Here is a 19,111-nt window from a genome sequence, read left to right on the forward strand (position 1 = left end):
AAACCGTGGCTGATATTAATGGCTCTGCTTGTGAGTGGAAGGGATACGAAAGTCCTGAGATTCACTCCCACAATGATCACATGTACCTCCTGTGCACAAGGACCAGGAGAAAACCCTCGCCTAACTACCCAAGCTTGCAAGATAACCTGCACATAGTTTTCTTGCTAAGGTGACCTGCTCAAGTAATGCCGCCATTTATCCAACTACAGTGGTACCACGGGTTACACACACTTCAGGTTATATAAGCTTCAGGTTACAGACTCCGCTAACCCAGAAATAGTGCTTTGGGTTAAGAACTTTGCTTCAGGATGAGAACAGAAATCATGCTCTGGCGGCGTGGCAGCAGAAGGAGGCCCCATTAGCTAAAGTGGTGCTTCAGGTTAAGAACAGTGACAGGTTAAGTACGCACCTCCGGAACGAATTAAGTACTTAAGGTAAAGGGACCCCTGACCATTAGGTCCAGTCGTGACCGACTCTGGGGTTGCGGCACTCATCTCACTTTATTGGCCGAGGGAGCCGGCGTACAGCTCTGGCGAACCAGAGCAGCGCATGGACACACCGCTTACCTTCCCGCCGGAGCTGTACCTATTTATCTACTTGCACTTTGACGTGCTTTCGAACTGCTTGATTGGCAGGAGCAGGGACCGAGCAACGGGAGCTCACCCCGTCGTGGGGATTCGAACCGCTGACCTGGTTTAACCACAGCGCCACCCGCACCCCTTTAACCCGAGGTACCACTGTATTAATACTTTCCAATGTACTGCACCTCTGGGCAATAATGCATCATCTCTAGCATTGCATCCTTGGGATAATGTGCACAGGCACATTCTCAGATTATCCACGTTGCCCAGAAGATGTGCAAAATCTGCTGGAGAATGCATGCGTTGAATCAGGAAATGTGCACAATGGCCTGTTCGTGGAGAAACAATGTGCATATTCTCCTCAGTAATATGTGCATATTAGTCATTCAGCTCACCTTACCCCTAACACATAAACCAGCAGGTGATGGACCATTTAGTGCATGTGCCAGATCACTCTGCAGCCAGAGTGTCTGCCTGCATTTTATATGCTATTCCACTACTAGCTATGCCCCTTAATTGAAATCTTTTAAAAAAGCCTCCGACTATATTTGTTACTGTCGCCTGCCCTTCTGCCCATCAGTTCCCTTCCCATATGGTGGCATATGGACAGGCCGAGCTTCTGTACTTTTGCGTCACGCTCAGAAAACCTTGGGCCTCAAGGTCAATGCGAAACCTTAAGCGATCTGTTTAACTGCATCCTTAAAAATGACTCTGATTGCTCAAAGAGGTTAGGATTAAACACACGGAGAAGCCTACGGCAAGGCACTGCTGCCAAAAGACGTCGAGAGCTCATCAGCGCTTCAGGTAATATTAGCCCCCTGAGTCATCAGGCATGTCTTTGCAAGCTGAACAAAGACACCCGCCATTTGCAGAAGTGCCATTTTTCTTCATAATGACCTAGTATATCATCTTGACCCAGACTGTGTGCCTGGGGTACCACTTATACTTGTCAGTGGAAGAAAGCAGATACATTTACTGTTTGGGTGTGGGTGTGTGGGTGTGTGTATGTATTCATCCTACACGGAAAACACAGTCTACAGTGCTTTTAAGAACAGCCTTGCACTGGAGAAAACTGGATGGTTGAAGTGCAATTCTAAAGAGCTATGCAAGAAGAAGCAGAACTGCAGACTGCACAGGAATCAGTGCAATCAGTCAAATACTTCTAACCTAGTAATTCATAGAATTGTAGATTTGGAAGGGACCCTGAGGATCATCTAGTTCAACCCCCTGCAATGCAGGAATACGCAGCTGTCCCATCAGGGGATCAAACCTGCAACCTTGGTGTTATCAGCACTGTTAAGTTGTGGGCGAACATATCAGACGACACAGCAATTCTTCAAACAGCTCTTGTTTATTCAAAGGCCAGAACAGAACTGAACTGAGGAGCTCAGTCAGCCTGCTTATATAGAGCTCCAGAACAAGGTAACTGTTGCAACTTTCTAAAACTATCCAATCACTGAACATCACTTTTGATCCTTCATTTGCATAACTATCTACAGTATCCCCCTGCTGGCCCAGGGTGAGAACTTCAGTACATAACAAGCACCATGATCTAACCAACTGAGCCATTCAGGCTGAGACCCCCAAAAAACCCTGCTGATGGTGACACTCCAGTTCCTTGGACCAGAGAACTACTTTTGGCTTCCATTACTATAAACTGTGGTTTGTTAAAACTCTTGTTAATAAGAACAAGTCAAGATTAAACAGTGATTTCAGGATCTAATTTGCTCACCAGCTAGAGTTGAAGCAAACCACAATTTCCAGAGTTCAGGTGCCACAGGGAACAGTGTTGTAGAAATATGATTTTGTTTAAAATAAACAGTCTCCTCATTGTAGGTGTGTCAGAGGAATTAAAGGGAAAGGCGTGTCAACGAGATGCTTATTGCGGTTCATTCTTCTAGTAAGGCACTCTGGTTTCTTGCTACATCTGAACTGACCTATGGATTTGGCAACCTAAACAACCTTTTAAAATGGGCACAATACTTACTGCTTCTTACTGACCTTCAAGAATACAAAATTTTAAAAAATTCAGTTGAGATAAGACATTACCAGATAAATGACCAATGCAGTTAAGAATTCAGTAAAAGTGTTATTTCTAATGGCTAACACACAGTGAGAGGAGTATGCACGACTCACCTTTCTCTGTTTTGCAGAGTCTAGTTTAATTAACCAATATGAAGCCACTTTTGATTTATGGAATTTCCAATTATCCATAATCTGTATAAAAGACACACAAAACTCAATTAGAATGATGTTATTTCTGAAGAAATCAAACAACTGCCATAGGTACAATGAGATGTTTCTCCATCAGTGTAACTGCTCTAATAGGGACAAATGCCAGCCACCATAAAGCAAGGGAAATTGCAGCCATGCACATGTGAAAATATTCTGAAAATAAGCCAAACTGCATACCTCCTAATGTGTCCCACTTTTAAAACTGCTGCTTTGCAGAACACATTTGTGGACTGAAAGGTGGTTGTTTTTTTAATGTATATAAAAAATACAGGGTGAGTCTTTTAAAAGAGGCCCTGTGGAACATGTGTATTCTGTATCCATGGGGCCTCTTTTAAAGGACTCACCCAGTACTTTGCAATACAGAAGCCTGTTAAGGATCTGTGGTTCTACCGAGTAGTATTTCAAGCTGTGCCACCAGATGGTGCAAAGAGTAACTGAGAAATATTGGGGGGGGGGGGTTAAAAACTAGCCATACCGATGGTAGGTGAAGAAGGGAGAGGGATCATTTGAAATGTTCCAGTTTACAGGTCAAAGGGAAGGAAGAGCAAAAGGAAAAGGAAAACAAAACTGTTACGCTTATGGACAACAACAGGAGGAGTAAAAAGTCACTGGGTGAGAACAGCCTAGCAAGGTTGGGAACTAAACATTTTCCCCCAGGTGTCAAAAAAGGTTATTTATGTATGCAACTACTGTAGGCCGTGTTTCGTTAGCCCAAAAATGGAAAACGAGCAAGGTCCCAACCAAAGAAGAATGGTAACTTAAGTTGACAGAATATGCGCAACTTGCAGACTTAACATATAGAATAAGAGAACAAGAAGAACATATCTTTAGAGAAGATTGAATATATGGGATAGAATTGTGTACAGCTGAAAACGCAGGCAGCATTAAGATAAATTCAACAGTGTAAATAAGTTTTGACAGATGCAATAATGGAATACTAAATGGTATAGTTTTTGTGAAATATTCAGGGCTTTGTGATATGTAAAATGAACCATGGAAAGAGAAGAAGGGAAATCAGAGATATTTTAAAGATGTAAAAATGAGTACTATGAAGTGTAAAACAGAAAATTCAATAAAGATTATAGACAAAAAAAGGGAACTAAACTTTCAAAAAGATGACAACGTCAGAAGAAGTGAACCACAGTGGAGTACATTTGGCATTTTGCAGAAGGTCAAATCAATAGCCTGGTGTCTGTTTTGTCAAAGGTATTAAGAAGTCTGGGAAGGGTGGCAGGTCTGATCAACTTGGTACCATCCTGTTAGCTCTCACTGCAATTTCTCCAGCACGTCAGCTGCCCAAACCCTGCCTTCCGTACAATCTTATGGGTAACATAGAGTGCCCATGGGTATGGCCATAGCGGTTGCTGTTAAGGGTGGCATCTAGAGAAAAGTTCTTGCAGTCAGTTGTGAGTGTGGAAACAGCTGCATGTGTGCATGCAGCATGCATGCATGGTTTGATAGCCGGTAAGGCTAAGGAAATGGCGCAGATGCCGCTTCCACATGGAGGAAACTATGTTGAACTGGCTTTTGGAGGGGCGGGTGCATCTACGAGTCATTGTCTAACGACTGGCCCAAAGTCAGGATCTTCTTCTGCCAGAATCTCAAGAGGAAAAACCTTACATGATCCAGATCTCCAAAGGTGCTTGAAGAACCAACCACGAAACATGGGAAGCTGCTTTATGCCAGGTCAAGCTATCTGTCCATCGGTGGGAAGCCAATGTTTGTTCTCCTATCAGCCCAGTTAGTGTGGCCAATGGCCAGGGATAATGGGAGGACTAACTAACCTACACTGGTCAGTTCAAATGTTAAAAATGTGTTATAAAAATGTGACACCAGAGGGCACTGTAGAGCAGTGATCCGTCGTCAATGGGAAATTACATTGAGAGATACATTACAGGTTTTTTAAAGTGTTTTTTTTTCAAATCAGTGTCGATCCGGCTGTAGTCCAGTAATTATCTGGAGAGCACCACATTGGCTAAAATGAATCTGGCTCAATGTTGTCTACTCTGACGGGCAGCCTCTCAAGCAAACAAAAGTCTTTTCCACCCATTGATCCTCCCCCGCCAAGAGATGTGCCTAGCTTCGAAGTTACAGAGTTCCACATGACTCAGGCAAGTAAGCCAAGCCGCGTGGCCCAAGAAGAAGTTTATTAGGATTATTTTATTGTTTTGCTGTGCGTATTCTTATGCTATGTGCTATGTTTTCATTATTATGCTGTGTGAATTATGTTCTTAATACCCTGGGGGTCTTTGGATAAAGGGCAGGATATAAACTGTACCAAAAAAATGTCCTGGAGAAAATTCTTTTCCAACATCAAATCGTGATTTCAGCAAAATTCATCAAGCAGGATAGGTAAGGGCTGGAACAAAGGTTGCTTGGGGATGCTAAAGCCCCTCGTTTCTCTGACCATGTTTACTGTGTGAATGTTTTTCACTGTTATATTACACATACACAGTGATGGCTATGGAGACAGTGTGGTGCAGGGGCAGAGGATTCTGCTACTGAGTGGGAACCCAGGGTGTGGGTAGGGAACATGCCCTCATTAAAGAATGACACCTCGCCCATCACCTTTGTAGCCTCGTCATCAAATAAACACCCGGTTGCTTATAATTTTCCCTTCTCCAATACTCACGTCTTCGAGTATTAATTCTGCATCTTCATTATTTTTCCCTGGGTATCGGATCTTCATACTAGTGAAAATGACCAGCGTCTCCTTTGTGAGGGCCTCTTCTTGCTCTTTGGCTCTCTGTTGTCTTTCCGTCTGCCAAGAGAGAAGAGAGTTATCTGGCTGTGTGGCGGGGTGGGGTTTCAGAGTCACGCGAGAAGCAGAGGTGAGGAATGCTTTTCTTGATAATTTTCTGGTTAGAAGAACCGAGCAGGGAAATTTAAAACCAAAATATGTAAACAAAATTTTGGGATTGCAGGGAGTATGCTACTGAATTCAATGGATCTTGGATTTCACTGCCTTTTGTGGAAAAGAACCTTTGCAAACATGAATCAAAACACAGACACATTCCAGAAGGAGGAGGAGGAGACTTCAGGCAAGGGCATGTTTGTATTGATCAGTACATTATAGTGCATAAAATGATTAATAACTTGCAAGATTTCTGTGTGTGGGGGGGGGGTTTATGGATCTTAAAAGGGACCTTTGATACCGTAAATGAAACATATAGAATCGATAGTATATGATGCATCTGCAAGATTTCTAATGCTGAAGAAAGAGATCGTAACGAAGCAATATATAATACTGGACTTAACAACATGTTTTGTAGGATGTGTGTACAGTAAAACGGCTCTGAAAATGATGCAGAATGTATTGCTTTGACATTAGCGTCTGCTTTGCTGGCATTTATATATTCCTCAATATTTATAGCAGTGCCCTAACCACTTTTCTTCGGAGGTAAATCCAATTGATTTAACTGACACGTGTTTCCAGCTAAGTGTGTTTGGGATCATCACCTCAGTTTCTGCTGATCTGTGGAAGCGGTATTTAATCTAACAGCAACGACTCACTAAATCTATTTTATCTCACAATTCACAATAAACATTTTATTTTACCAAATGATTAGTTTTCCAGCAATCTAAAAAATAAAAAAAAATCGATTTTTTTCCATGCTGTTGGCCAGCTGCAGTGCATTATTCTTAATTACACAACAATAATGTAAAACTATAAGCTCGCTGTCAGTATTTAGCCCTCCTACTCTGCAAGTGATTTTGTTCACATTATTAAAAGAAATACGTCTCTTGCTCTGTCAGATAAATAACACGGGCCTTAAGCAGGATCTCTCTACCAGAAGATGTAGCACTCCATTTTTAAAAAAAAGAAGAGTCACTAAATATTCATTTAAATGGGCATCACATTTTCAGTACATCGTTACAATGACAGAAGGGTTCCATATAGGTGACAGACTTCATTTTAAAGCCTTGTTATACTCTCACCTAGAACCACATTAACTCATACGAAAAACCTCGGCTGGCTTAAATATCGCTTTGGGTTACTTTTAACTTTCAATTTTCCATAACAGAAGGGTTGTTCTATTTTATTGTTGGTTACATTTATTTGCTGCAGTTGCAGTCCTCTGATTATCACAGGAACCAATTTCTGTTTTTATCCTATCCTACAAGCCTCCATTGGGGTCCCATAGAACCATGAGGTCACAATAAAAATGTCAACGTACATACACGGCCACACGGAATGATTCAGTCACCTCACACATTTGCTCCCTCACCACAGCAATTAGGAAGCCAGCCTCTGGAGAGAACAACCTACAAAACCTGGAGCTATAGATAGAGTCACAGAATCTTAGAGCTGGAAGGGACCCAAGGGTCATCTAGTCCAACCCTCTGCAATGCAAGAATCTCAGCTAAAGCATTCGGCTTTAAGTGATGATTCCCATCCCCTCTGCAGTCCCAAATCTGGGTTGAGTACCAAAGCTCCTCACTCGCTGGCGTCCAGCTCCACAATGTCATGTCCCTGTGGAGGAAGCCTATGGAGCAAGGCAGGCTGTTCGTTGCAGCACCACGGAGAGCTACTGGTGAGCAACTTGCTCCAGCTAAGGTTGGCAGCAAAGCAATCCCCTTTGACCTTCTGTCTCCAATCCACCTCTCCTAGCCTCTGTCCCCTTGTGGAAAAGATAAGTCTCTTCAAGGGCCAACCCTCTGGTCTGAAGATGTCTCCTACATTCCATGGCCTCTATCCTGGTGCACTCCTTGTGGGAGTGTGGGAGACATGTGGTTCCTCGGGCCCACTGGAAGGTACCCATGGGGCTCTGGCTCAAAAGGTTTCAGGGCTCTGGCAGCTGGTTCAGTGGGCTCCTGCCTGCCAGCTTCAGGGTCAGTGGCCCCCTGATTACCAGTGTCCTCGTTATTGCTGGGCTCTAGAACCTGAACATTCCCTGTAGCTTCTTCACGGACCACTCTGGTAAAAGATGGCTTGAAGGAAGCTTGTGGGTGAGGGAGGTAAGAACATTTCTTTGCATGCAAATATCATTCCTCTTGCCTCATCCAACCTCCACCCCAGTGTGGTTGTGCAGCCATTGAACTATTGAGTATGTTTATATGTACTGGTGTAAGAAACCACAAGAAAATATTCTGCCACATATATTATTAGGAAATCTGTAGAACACTGGGCTGTAAAACACATATAATGGTTGTTGGGAAGATTTGAACGGATAAATGTGTCTTCTCATTCTCCTATCAATAACAACAACAACAACAACAACATCTCTATGATCATCATGATCTGTATTTGGTCATTTGGCTGTGCCTGAATTTCTGGCTTCCTTTGATTAAATTCTGTAATTTACTGTAGTAGCCGAAACAACAACATCATTTTTCAATGTTCTAATGCTGTACATATAAAAGTAGCAATTGAGAAGCAAGGTTAGTTGTAATCACCAGTGCTACAGAACAAATCTATGCTGATTTGGAATCAGTTCAACAGATTTTTCAAAATAAACCACAACCAACATCACTTGAAAAATATTTGGGAAAACATCACCAAAATAACATTCAGACACAATAAAATCCCACACCCATTATCCAAACCGTGGCTGTGTGAATTAACCAAATTCAGCATATTTGAATAACACCTTTTGAGTTTCCAAAATGGATTGGATATATCTCATTTGGTGTGTATAATAGATGCTTACATAATCTTTAGTTAACATTTATGAATCTTAAACTCATTTGGGTTAAGTTACCTGTGAATTGCTGGTTGCAGAACTAGAAATTTTAGGCTTGGATAATAAGAGGACACCACATCAAATCCCAAACAATTCACCTCCAGGTGTGATTTGCTAACTTACCACAGGAGAATGTACAGTACCCAGGTTGGCAGTATGAGACATTTTGCCCGCAGATGAACCTCTGTTTAAAGAGTGTGACCTACTCACAGAAGACGGGCGAGAAAGCTGCACCAAATTCTTGGCTGAGAAAGGGCGGTTTTCGGCGCCTTGCATTTGCATAGACAAGACTGAAATGGAGCGAGGGCAGCTCACAGAACGCCTCATAGGACCTGACAACGGCGTGGGCGATACGTAAGAAGGGACTTTCTTAAGAGGCCGCTTCCAATGCATTCTGCCTGCAAAGAGATACAACGCAGTAAATGAAAAGCGAAACACCCCTTTTTCCCTTTCTCAAACCAATGTGGTTTTTTTGTGTTTTTTTAAACAGGGATTCCCAACCTCTTCACCTGTCCAGGACATCTCTGGGATCCCTCTTTTCCCTTACAGAGTCCCAGTTCTGCTTGGGTGCCTTGTCTACCCACAGTTCTCCTGCTGACATGCGCCAGGCAAGAGCCAAGATGCGCTACACTTCTGAGGAAGAGCCAATCAGAGGCAGGTTCGCTCCCTTCCTGACATCCTTCCCCCTTCTTCTAATGCCCCAGTTCTTTGCCTCGGAAGTAAGCACTGAGCGGCGGGGATGGGTGAAGGAAAACTGAGAAGCCAAAGTTTCTGGTCCTTACACAAAGAATTTGTTATCGCCTCTAAAGTCCGAAATGGCTTAGGACCAGAAGACTGCCTCTTCCAACCTCCCAATCAATCCCCAGCAATATAGTGATAATATATTGGTGAGGTCCTTTTCTGCATCCCACTGGCTTGTGAGATACAGTTGGCAGGGTTGTCCAACAGAGCCTTTTCTGCTGAGGCCCCCACAACATGGAAACTTCCTACCCTAGGAGGTTCACTTGGCCCTCTATTTACCAGTGTGCCACTGCAGACAGCTTTTGGTGTGACTAGAGCTTGAATTTCTTTGTTTACTGTCTCTTTATCGTTCTGTTGCATTCTTTCTTTTTTTCCCCCTGCTGCCTTTTGGCTGTTTCATCATTGACTGTTAGATTGGTTTTTACTGATATGAGTCACCCCAAGCGTTTCCTTAGAAATGGAAAAAAGCAAAATAGGTTTTCTAACGAAAAGACACATACAGGCAGGAAAGAGAAAGACGTGACTTTTCGTGACACTGAAAGCAGGCAGAGCTGAAACTGTGAGACTCTCAAATTATAATGGGGCTGTACTCCATAGATATTTTGAGAAGCGCTAAAATGATTCAGGGTGCATTTTTGTGTTATACACGTGGAAAGAGGCAGGGACACAGAAGAGATAGTTGAGTAAGGGGGTAGTTCAGAAGACCTCACAGTCTCAGTATCTCAGATCCATAAATGGTCCCCAGTGGCTTTTTCAGATTCAGCAACCATGTGCACACATTTTGAATAATAATAATAATAATGCATGCTTTCTGCAAAACTTCATTAGCTTTGTATTTATCTAACTTACTGGATCGTTCTATTAATTTCCTGTCTTCAACATCAAATGAGACATTCCTTTCTTTCTTTGCATTTTCATATTCTTTTTCGGGTTCCTCCTCCCATTCAGATAGATCACTGCTGCTTTCACAGCTACTGCCGCTGCTGTTGTTCTTGGTCTTTTTCAAGAACTGCGCACTCTCTGGCATGGAATACAAGGGCTGGAGAGAAAGTTGGAGAGGGGGAAGGAAAAAAAATGTATTAACATTTCTCTCCCGCCACTTTCACTGTAACCTACTTCATTCTTGGGGGCTGGGAGCCCCTGTGACACTGCAAGGGACTGGGTCAGGCCCAATACATTTTGCTTCTTGCACTGGAGAAGCAAATGGTCCCCCTCCCCAATCCAAGTCAAGGTGCATAATTTTGGCACCTGAGGCAGAAAATCTCGCAAGTGTGGCTTCCCTGCCAGTACAAATACTTTGGTAACAAATAATGACACACAAATTCAGCTGCCTGAGACCACCACCTTTCTCTGCCTAACAATAGGGCCAGCCCCTATGGGATTGTAGCATGGAAAAGTAAATAATCTCCTATATGTGGGAACTGAATCTCTGTATTGTTCTCATATACACACACACTTTTACACACACACACACACACACACACACACACACACTTTTACACACACACTGATCACTGATTTGATTTTACAGTTTGGTAACAATTGAAAGATTCAATAAATAGACCCAAACAATACCAAGAGGGCTACAGGTCCCCCAAAACTGCCCTAAAGTTTTCCCTTTCAAAATGCCGGTGTAATATGGGTGAGAGAAAGGTAATACATGTCCACTAGAACTAGACCTCTTTTAGGAAAAGGGGTTTCACATGCTTAGTTCTTTAAGCCACACTCATTCATATAATGTTTCCAATGTAGGTGCAACACAAGGTTTTATAAAGCAGGTTTGGAAATAAAATAAGACAAACCAGCCAGCCAGCACTGGGGGATAAAACCCTAAGCAATGAAAACAAGACTTGGCCCGGTAAGCCTCACTGTAATCCCATATGCACACGGGACGCTATATCCAGTCAGGGTCATTTATCTTTCAAAATATGAGAGAGAGAGAGACACAAAACAGCCACAGGAACAATTGACAAGGTCGGATAATTGTCCTCCCTCCCTCCCTAAAGCAGATGCAAAACAGAACATCAGCACAAACAATCCTCTGGAAATTTATCATTTGTTGCAAGAAGACTGCCCCACTGGCCTTCGCAGCCATGGCGGTTAATCTCTTTACCAGCTGAGCTGTTGGGTTTTTATTTGCCTGTTTTCGAATGATTTCTAAGTGAAAAGTAGGTCACTTGAGATAAAAACGAGCAATTTATCTTTGCAGAGCTGTGCTGCACGTTCAGCTGAGGGTGGTGATGTACCCAGCTGTCCTTCAGAGAATCCTTAAGCCTCGGTCCTTAACCGGGTGCCCCAAAAGGGGTCACTGGAGGAAGCAAAATTAAAGGGTGACTAAGAGCCCCAGCTTTACTACTGAGACTAAGCCTACCCTAAAATGTCCTAGTTATTACTGTACTAGTAGCTGCCACCACTTACTGAATTAACAGAACTATATAGGACTCGGAGGCGAAACAGAGAGGAAGAGAATGCACTGGGGGAAAACGAGCCACAGCACTGTCAGCCTGGGAGTTTGTGTGTCTGTTATATATAATGTGCATGTGTGTTATTTGACATCACGTTAACATGCAGTTTCTAAAAGAGATGCAATGCAAGGGAGTATATAAACAGATACAGCTGGCTTAGCATAAAAGTACTTCCTGTAAGAAAGTGAAAATGTGCCATCTAGAGGACATAAACGGCCAGTTCAGTGCAAAAATCAAAATAGGGAGGAAGGGAAGACAGAAAAAACATTCCGCTTGCAATCCATGTAGTTTTGGGGTGTCTTTTGTTTTAGCAAAAGGGAAAGGGAAGTATTAGAGCCTTATTGAAATTCTTCTCCAAGGGCAGGGCACCCTCCTATCAGTCTGTGGCATTAACCTTCTTGCCTGCAGCATGGCAGTGATATCCTGATTTTACCAGTCCCAAACTTCAGAGGTGTTTAGAATGCAGTGACATACCTTTGGGCCACGTGGCCGGACAGATTTGCCCATTAGCTTCTCATCGTCCAGTTCACATTGTTCCAGAAGATCCAATATGTCTTCTTCCTAAAAAAAAGGGGGCGGGTGGGGGTTAAATCTCTGGATTAATATAAAAAGCCAGAATGCACACAAAATTATGATCATGGCATCTTGCTTCTCATCAAGCAGAGGCTAGATTCCAAAAAGAAGACATTATATGTTACTGTAGGCTTGCTGGAGCCTAATTAGGTTGGTACAGCTAACACAGATGCACAATTGATGCCCAAAGAATCTTCTCGCACACATGCCTTTCAAGGTGGTAAGCAGAAAATTATGCCAGTGGATGTACACTAGGAGCAGGGATGATGGCACAGGGATTCCAGCACAGCTTTTCATCTGAATGCTATCAAAAAGTTCTACATGGGATGAGGGTAAAACTGCAGATTTGCGGTTGCTTCAAAGGACCGCTGCCAAGTTTGGAGACCAGGATGTCGGGAAATGTTTCTTCCATCTCCCAAAACGTCTCCCTGAAGCTTTCAAAGACACATCATTACACAACCTCTCTTTTCTAGGAGCCATTTGAAAATGGACAGACACTCACAGAGAAGGCACATTATTGGAGATAATGCTTAGCCATTGGAATGTCTAGTTTTGGCAGATGTGTTGGAACATCTGAATGAATTGAAACTATCTCAGAGACACTTCCTCTCACACACTGGCCTTGAACGCTGTCAGTTCATTGCCATAAGCTGGAGGAATTGTGTGCTGGAGGGAACCCTACTGAAAAACTCCACCATGAAACAAAAGAAGGGTGAAGAACCTCTGGCCATCCAGGTATTCGTAGAATCATAGAATTGCAGAGTTGGGTCACCTGGTCCAACCCACTCCAATGCAGAAATCTCAACACACAGTCCCCCATCCAATTTGAAACCATACCAGACCCTGCTTAGCTTTGCAAATGTACCAGCGGTTTTATTGCCGCACCACTGTTTGTCACACGACAACTCTTGCCATCCCTGACTACTGACCATTCTGCCTGAAACCGATGGGAGTTGAGGTCCGATAACATTACCCATCCCTGGAACAGAAATGCAAATTGGGTGAATCAGTGGTCACCTTCATTCTTTTGAGGGGGTTGTTCATCTCTCGCTGAAGTGAAGCTGCTCTACCGGCAAGGAACGTCTGAAAGGCAGCGGCTAACAAGCCCTCATATTTTTCAAGTAGCAGCTTATCGTCAGGAGGGTAAATACGCCTAGGGTTTAAACAGAAGGAGGAGAGGGGAAATTATGAAGTGTAGCCACAATCCAACAAGGTCACCACACACTGCACTGAAATGAACAGGAGTCATGTTAGAGTGGGGAAGTGAGCTTCCATTCATACCACGGAGATGTGCATATTAGTTTGATCCCAGAGGCTTATGCGCAAAACCTCCGGAGGTACGATTTGTTCAGTGTTCACCAGCAACGTGAAGCATACACTGGTGGGGACGGGGCACTAATTCTAGTCCAGTTACTCTATGTGTGGTTTAACAGGGGTGTGGGTAGGTGTTGCGAGCTATAAAAAGCAAAGAAAAAAAAATGGGACAGTGCTAGATCTTCTATGGATAAAGAGGAAGGTTTGAAACGTTGAATACTCACTGAACTGTCAACGTCAGGTATGCGCGAGGCATGAAGCATTAACAAAATATTGCATTCATAATTCAGAAGTGTCAAGGCTGAGTTTAAGGGGCAGGGAGTGCTGCAAAAAGGAGTGGGAGATCCCATTGCTATCCTTGAAAAACAATCATCCATCCTGAGCCATCTCTTGCTTTCTATAAGGCTGGGAGAAGGGAGTGGCAGCCACCCCTCTTGCCTCGTCTAGCACCTGTGCTATACCATCCAGCGGCCCAAGACTGCCCTAGGCAGCTGGGGAGGTCAGAGGAGCAGAACTCATTCAGACTTTGGGGGTTCTCTTAATTTGGGGGCAGGGGCTTGTTGTTGTTCACAAAACTCTTGCAAGAGCAATGGCCCCATATAAATAAATGTACGAAGGACTACTGGAATCCTGTGGAGCCACCGTTGAAGTGCCATGTCTACTGGACATTTCATTGCCCTAAATGAGCAGAGAGAGCACCCAAGGATGCTCAACACCTCCCTAAGGCTGTGCTTTTCAAGGCAAGACTGGCCACGGGGCAAGTTTCAGCTTGGGGGCAGAGCCCATGCTTTGCAAACAGAAGGCTGCAGGTTCAATCCCTGCCAACTTTACTTAAAAGATCCAGGTAAGATGATAAAGAAGATTATTTGGATGAAACCCTTAGATGATAAAAAAAGATTCTTTGGGACAAACCCTTGAGAGCAGCAGGCCAGTTGGAGTAAAAAAATAATGGGCTAGATGGATAAATATTCTGTCTTGGCGCAAGTCAACTTCCTATGTTCCTATGATTGGAAAGCTGCCTTTCAAAGATGGTTGTCCACCAATACCAATCTTCTGACTGTAAAAAGCTCCTGATAAGCTTTCCAGGCAACGTTGGGGTCTCTGGAATACAGTTTGAAACTGGACTGGGAAAGGCTGCTGCCTCTTCTGTGATTTATAGATTCAATCCTAAGCATGACTGAGAATAAGCTCCATTAAAACACACCTTACTTCATCAGATGTACTATCAATTAATAGCAAAGCATAACATTATCTGTCTCAATAAAAAAAAAGTAATATTTTGCTTTCATAATTCAACCCTATTGTTCTGAGTTTGCAAAAGAAAAGAAAAGAAAAGAAAAGAAAAGAAAAGAAGAAAAGAAAAGAAATATATTCAGGGATGGAAATCACCAGAGCACCCAATGGATGTTTTCACTGTAGTGTGTGGAAATAAATAATTTTATATTTCACAGTTAATTAGAGGGGTAATCCAGAGTCATGTTTGTGTTAGTTAGTTAGTTAGTTAGTTAGTTAGTTATTGCAAGTATTTTTCTACCTATCAAGTTCCTAACAAAGTTTACGAAAAGACAATTTAAAAGAATCATAATGTAAATGCCAAAACAAAAGCAAACCTGACTGACATTATTTGCTGAGTATTATAAACTAACAATTCATTAAAACAATAACTTTTTCATCTCTAAGGCTGGGGGTGCAAGCTTCCTGAATTCAATAGTTTGCAAATATGGAACCAGTCATGGCAGCACATGGTTCCTTCCTCACCCTCCTCTCTAACCCGCAGCAAATTCCCCCATGCTTCTTATTACTTTTGATCATAGCTTTAGAATAATATACACACTGTCAATAATTATGGTCGAAAACCTCTCATCTTGACCAAGATTTAAAACCAGGGCAGGCGGGAAGAGAAAGAAATTCACTATGGACAAAGGAAGGACAAGGAATGTCTGTCTCCAAGGACACCTCCCGATTCTGCCAAATTGCAATTTGCAGCGAAACAGCGCTGCACCTGCCCTCTGCACCAGATGTAAATCTTGCAATAACTGCCAGCACTTCATAGTCATATCCATGCCATCCCTTTCAGCCACTGACAGAAAAGTACCTTTGCACAAATGGGATTGAGGCACTACGCTCACCTGCTACAAAGCAATGGTACCCAAGATTTATTCCTGATAGGAAGCCCAGATGACATAGCTACCTGTAATTCCCCATGTGCCTGTTTTCGTGCTCTTCTTTAGAGATCTGCTTGCGCACTTGTGCCAGTCTCTCCTTCTGAAAATCAAGAAAATTTAAGAAATGATCAAACATGTTCCTTGAGGAAGGACAGGAAACAGAGGCTTGCTTATTCGTTTATTTGAGAAAAGCAATCTACCAGTTCCTCTCTCCTCCTTTCTAGGGAACGGCGCTGTTTCTCCCAGTCGGAAGACACCGGCGACAGCCTTTTCATGGAGCCTTGGCCGTAAAGCCTCTTCTGAGCTTCTGCTTTCTGCTTGGCTAGGTTTCTTCTTTTATCGCTTGTCCTGAAACAGAAAAGCACAGCGATGAAAGAGAAGCAATGTATCCAGTGTGGTGTAGTGGTTAAGAGCGGTAGATTTGTAATCTGGGGAACTGGGTTCACATCTCCACTCCTCCACATGCAGCTGCTGGGTGACCTTGGGCTAGTCACACTTCTTTGAAGTCTCTCAGCCCCACTCACCTCACAGAGTGTTTCTTGTGGGGGAGGAAGGGAAAGGAGATTGTTAGCAACTTTGAGACTCCTTAGGGTAGTGATAAAGCGGGATATCAAATCCAAACTCTTCTTCTTCTTCCATCAAAGCAGGGTGCCATCTGGTCTCACCTTCTCCTAGGCCTTTAAAACAGTTTGAGCCACTGCGCAAAAAAATTCATGGCATGGGGGCCTGTCGGTGAGTTTGCAGTAGCAACTCACTTGCTGTGGCAAGGGAAGTGTCTTCCTTTCCCCCCACCCGACATCCACGGTCACCATCACCGTCAGGGATGGTTCAAGGTTTCAGAGGCCTCTGAAAAAGGTGCCCTCCATGCGCTCCCTCAGAGCAGGGAAAGTTCCTTTCCTCAACTCCCATTGCCTGAGAAATGAAGAGCGGAGGCACTGGCAGCCGTACCAAGGAAGTGACTGGCAGTGTGAGCAGAAGCTGCCTGCCCTTCCTTTCAATAGCAGCCGCTCTTCGCTGCTTGCCTGCACATTCTAATAAATAATAATAGCAATAATAATAATTCTATTATTTGTGTTATGTATTCAGTGGCCTGTGTTTGCTTGACCTTGAGTCTGGACTAAGGATTCTGAGCTCTGTGTTCTGATTTGATAGATGATATCCAATCACAGAACATTTCAAGATTTGGGCCTCTGCCATTGGCCCTTAAACTCCAAGTGATGATTCGCAGCTTAGAAGTTTAGACTGCCAATCACGTTGGGAGTGGGAGTGGCCCAGGCCTTCAGAAATGTATATAAGCAGTTGCTATGTCTCTGTTTTTCAGTTATGTAGTTCAATAAAGGTCCTTGCTGTTATCACTATGTCTTGTCTTGTGGGAACCCACCTGCATTTCAATTTGTACCCCACCCATCTGGCTGGGTGGCCCCAGCCACTCTGGGCAGCTTTCAAAGAATTATAAAAGCATAATAAAACATCAAACATTAAAAACTTCCCTATACTGGGCTGCCTTCAGAAGTATTCTAAAAGGTGCACAGTTATTTATCTCCTTAATATCTGATAGAAGGACGTTCCACAGGGTGGGTGCCACTACTGAGAAGGCCCTCTGTCTGGTTCCCTGTAACTTCACTTCTCGCAGAGAGGGAACCGCCAGAAGGCTCTCAGCGCTGGACCTCCGTGTCCAGGCCAAACAGTGGGGGGGGGGTAGAGACGCTCCTTCAAGTATACAGGGTCAAGCCTGATTAGGGCTTTAAAGGTCAGCACCAACACTTTGAATTGTCGGCCACATGTTTTGGTGTTCCCAAGAACTCAGATACATACTGGAAATACATCAGCAAGAGACCAGCCTTGCTTTCCTGAAGCACAGCTCTTTCCACTGCCAACGGATTGCTGGGACAGCCAGAAAAGGCAGGCCGCCATCCAAGAAAGTGGGAGGATGAGCTGCAGGCCAGGAGAATGCAGGGCGGGGGGGGGGGACAATGGCATTTATCTACCTGCCCTTGGGGACGAACAGGCAAGCAGCCAGCAGCAGCGGCAGGTATAGAAGCTGCCACTTCAGCCCATCTCCTCTGTGAGCAGCAGTTCAGGAAAAGACAGAGGAAGGTATTCAGGGCCAGGTACAGGGAAAGGAGCTTGACTGGAAGAGGAGAATTTAAAGGCATGGGACTGGAAAGCTTCGTTTGGGGGATGTAAAAGCTGGAGTCAGCAGAAAGGATCTTGGAACGGGAATGTGTCTGCCGTTTTCTATTTCGCGGTGGTGTTTTATCAAGTTGTGGTATTTTATTGCATCTTTATTACAACAACTTAAAAAATAATAACCACACAAGGAATCGATTCATGCCAGAAGGAAAATAAAGCTAACTACATTTCCGCTCCGATTCTAGCTGCCAATCATATAATTATTCTTTTTAAAGAACCAAATAAATAATCCACACCAATGAGGAAAGCGAAGGAAACGCATCACATGGGAGGAGGCACCCATAAAACATTTGCAGCTGAAAGCATTCTAAAAAGTAGGACAAAAACTGCAAAAACTTTCCTCTCGTTTGCAGTTTTCTCTCATTTATTAATTACTCCCTTTCAGAGTGCCATAGCACTGAGCTAACCCAACAGAATGTGCACGTCTGAAGGAATTTGTTTTTCAAACGGCACCAGAAAGCTTCTGTTAAATGAAGTTGTTTAGAGGTCTCAATAAACAGCCAAAGAGCACAAAATTGAAGTGAATAAAAGAAAAGAATGAAGACAAATTCATATTGCTACAGCTAAAAAGAAAAAAAGGGGGGAAGGGGGGAAGCGCAATTCATCAAAAGTCTGTAGTATTGTGTGCCAAGGAAGCAGAATTTGGGAGATAAGGGTGTGCTCCCTTTGATGACAGGAAAAGAGCAAGGCTTTTCCTTTACCATCTTTATGGTCACTATATACCCATCTTTACTCCCTCTCATGACTTAACTTAGCCCCAACAGGAGATCTTCCTACTGTGGGTAGCAAATTTAAATCAGAGTGCTGTCTGAAGAAGTTGCCTAGGCCTTCTACAGCTCCCGCATCAAACAAAAGATTTAACTAACATATCTTCTGATGAGGGAATGATGTTAAATTTGGCTCAGAAGAATTTAACATAAAACACAAGTTTCCTATGAAGCATTTACAATGACTTTGGTACATCACGATGTAAATGTATCTCTATTCCCTTCCCCCCCCCCAAAAAAAATAACTAATGAAAAGAACAACAGGGGAAATTTAATTTTACCTTATATTGAGCAGCTTTAATGCATTCAGCAGGACACCTTTTTTCACATCATAGTCTATTTTTTGGTCAGTACCAAAGCTCGGGGCTCGGTTAATCTGAAAAAATTATAGAG

The 19,111-nt window shown here is 43.3% G+C and overlaps 1 protein-coding gene across 4 annotated transcripts in view; it reads right to left on the minus strand.

Moving 5' to 3' along the window:
- The window catches only part of TTLL7 (tubulin tyrosine ligase like 7), an 81,966-nt gene that overhangs the window by 14,814 nt on the left and 48,041 nt on the right, over positions 1-19,111 (minus strand). For 3 of the 4 annotated variants that reach the window (XM_079981270.1, XM_079981271.1, XM_079981273.1), the window contains 9 exons: positions 19,000-19,094; positions 15,959-16,106; positions 15,785-15,858; positions 13,297-13,432; positions 12,181-12,267; positions 10,091-10,280; positions 8,624-8,898; positions 5,449-5,577; positions 2,718-2,798 (listed from right to left, as the gene is read on the minus strand). In XM_079981270.1, the coding sequence (XP_079837396.1) occupies positions 2,718-2,798; positions 5,449-5,577; positions 8,624-8,898; positions 10,091-10,280; positions 12,181-12,267; positions 13,297-13,432; positions 15,785-15,858; positions 15,959-16,106; positions 19,000-19,094 (1,215 nt within the window). The remainder of the gene's footprint in view (positions 1-2,717; positions 2,799-5,448; positions 5,578-8,623; positions 8,899-10,090; positions 10,281-12,180; positions 12,268-13,296; positions 13,433-15,784; positions 15,859-15,958; positions 16,107-18,999; positions 19,095-19,111) is intronic. The other variant, XM_079981272.1, reaches the window with a different exon arrangement.

The sequence above is a fragment of the Podarcis cretensis genome, assembly GCF_951804945.1.
Source record: "Podarcis cretensis genome assembly, chromosome: 6".
Lineage (NCBI taxonomy): Eukaryota > Metazoa > Chordata > Lepidosauria > Squamata > Lacertidae > Podarcis > Podarcis cretensis.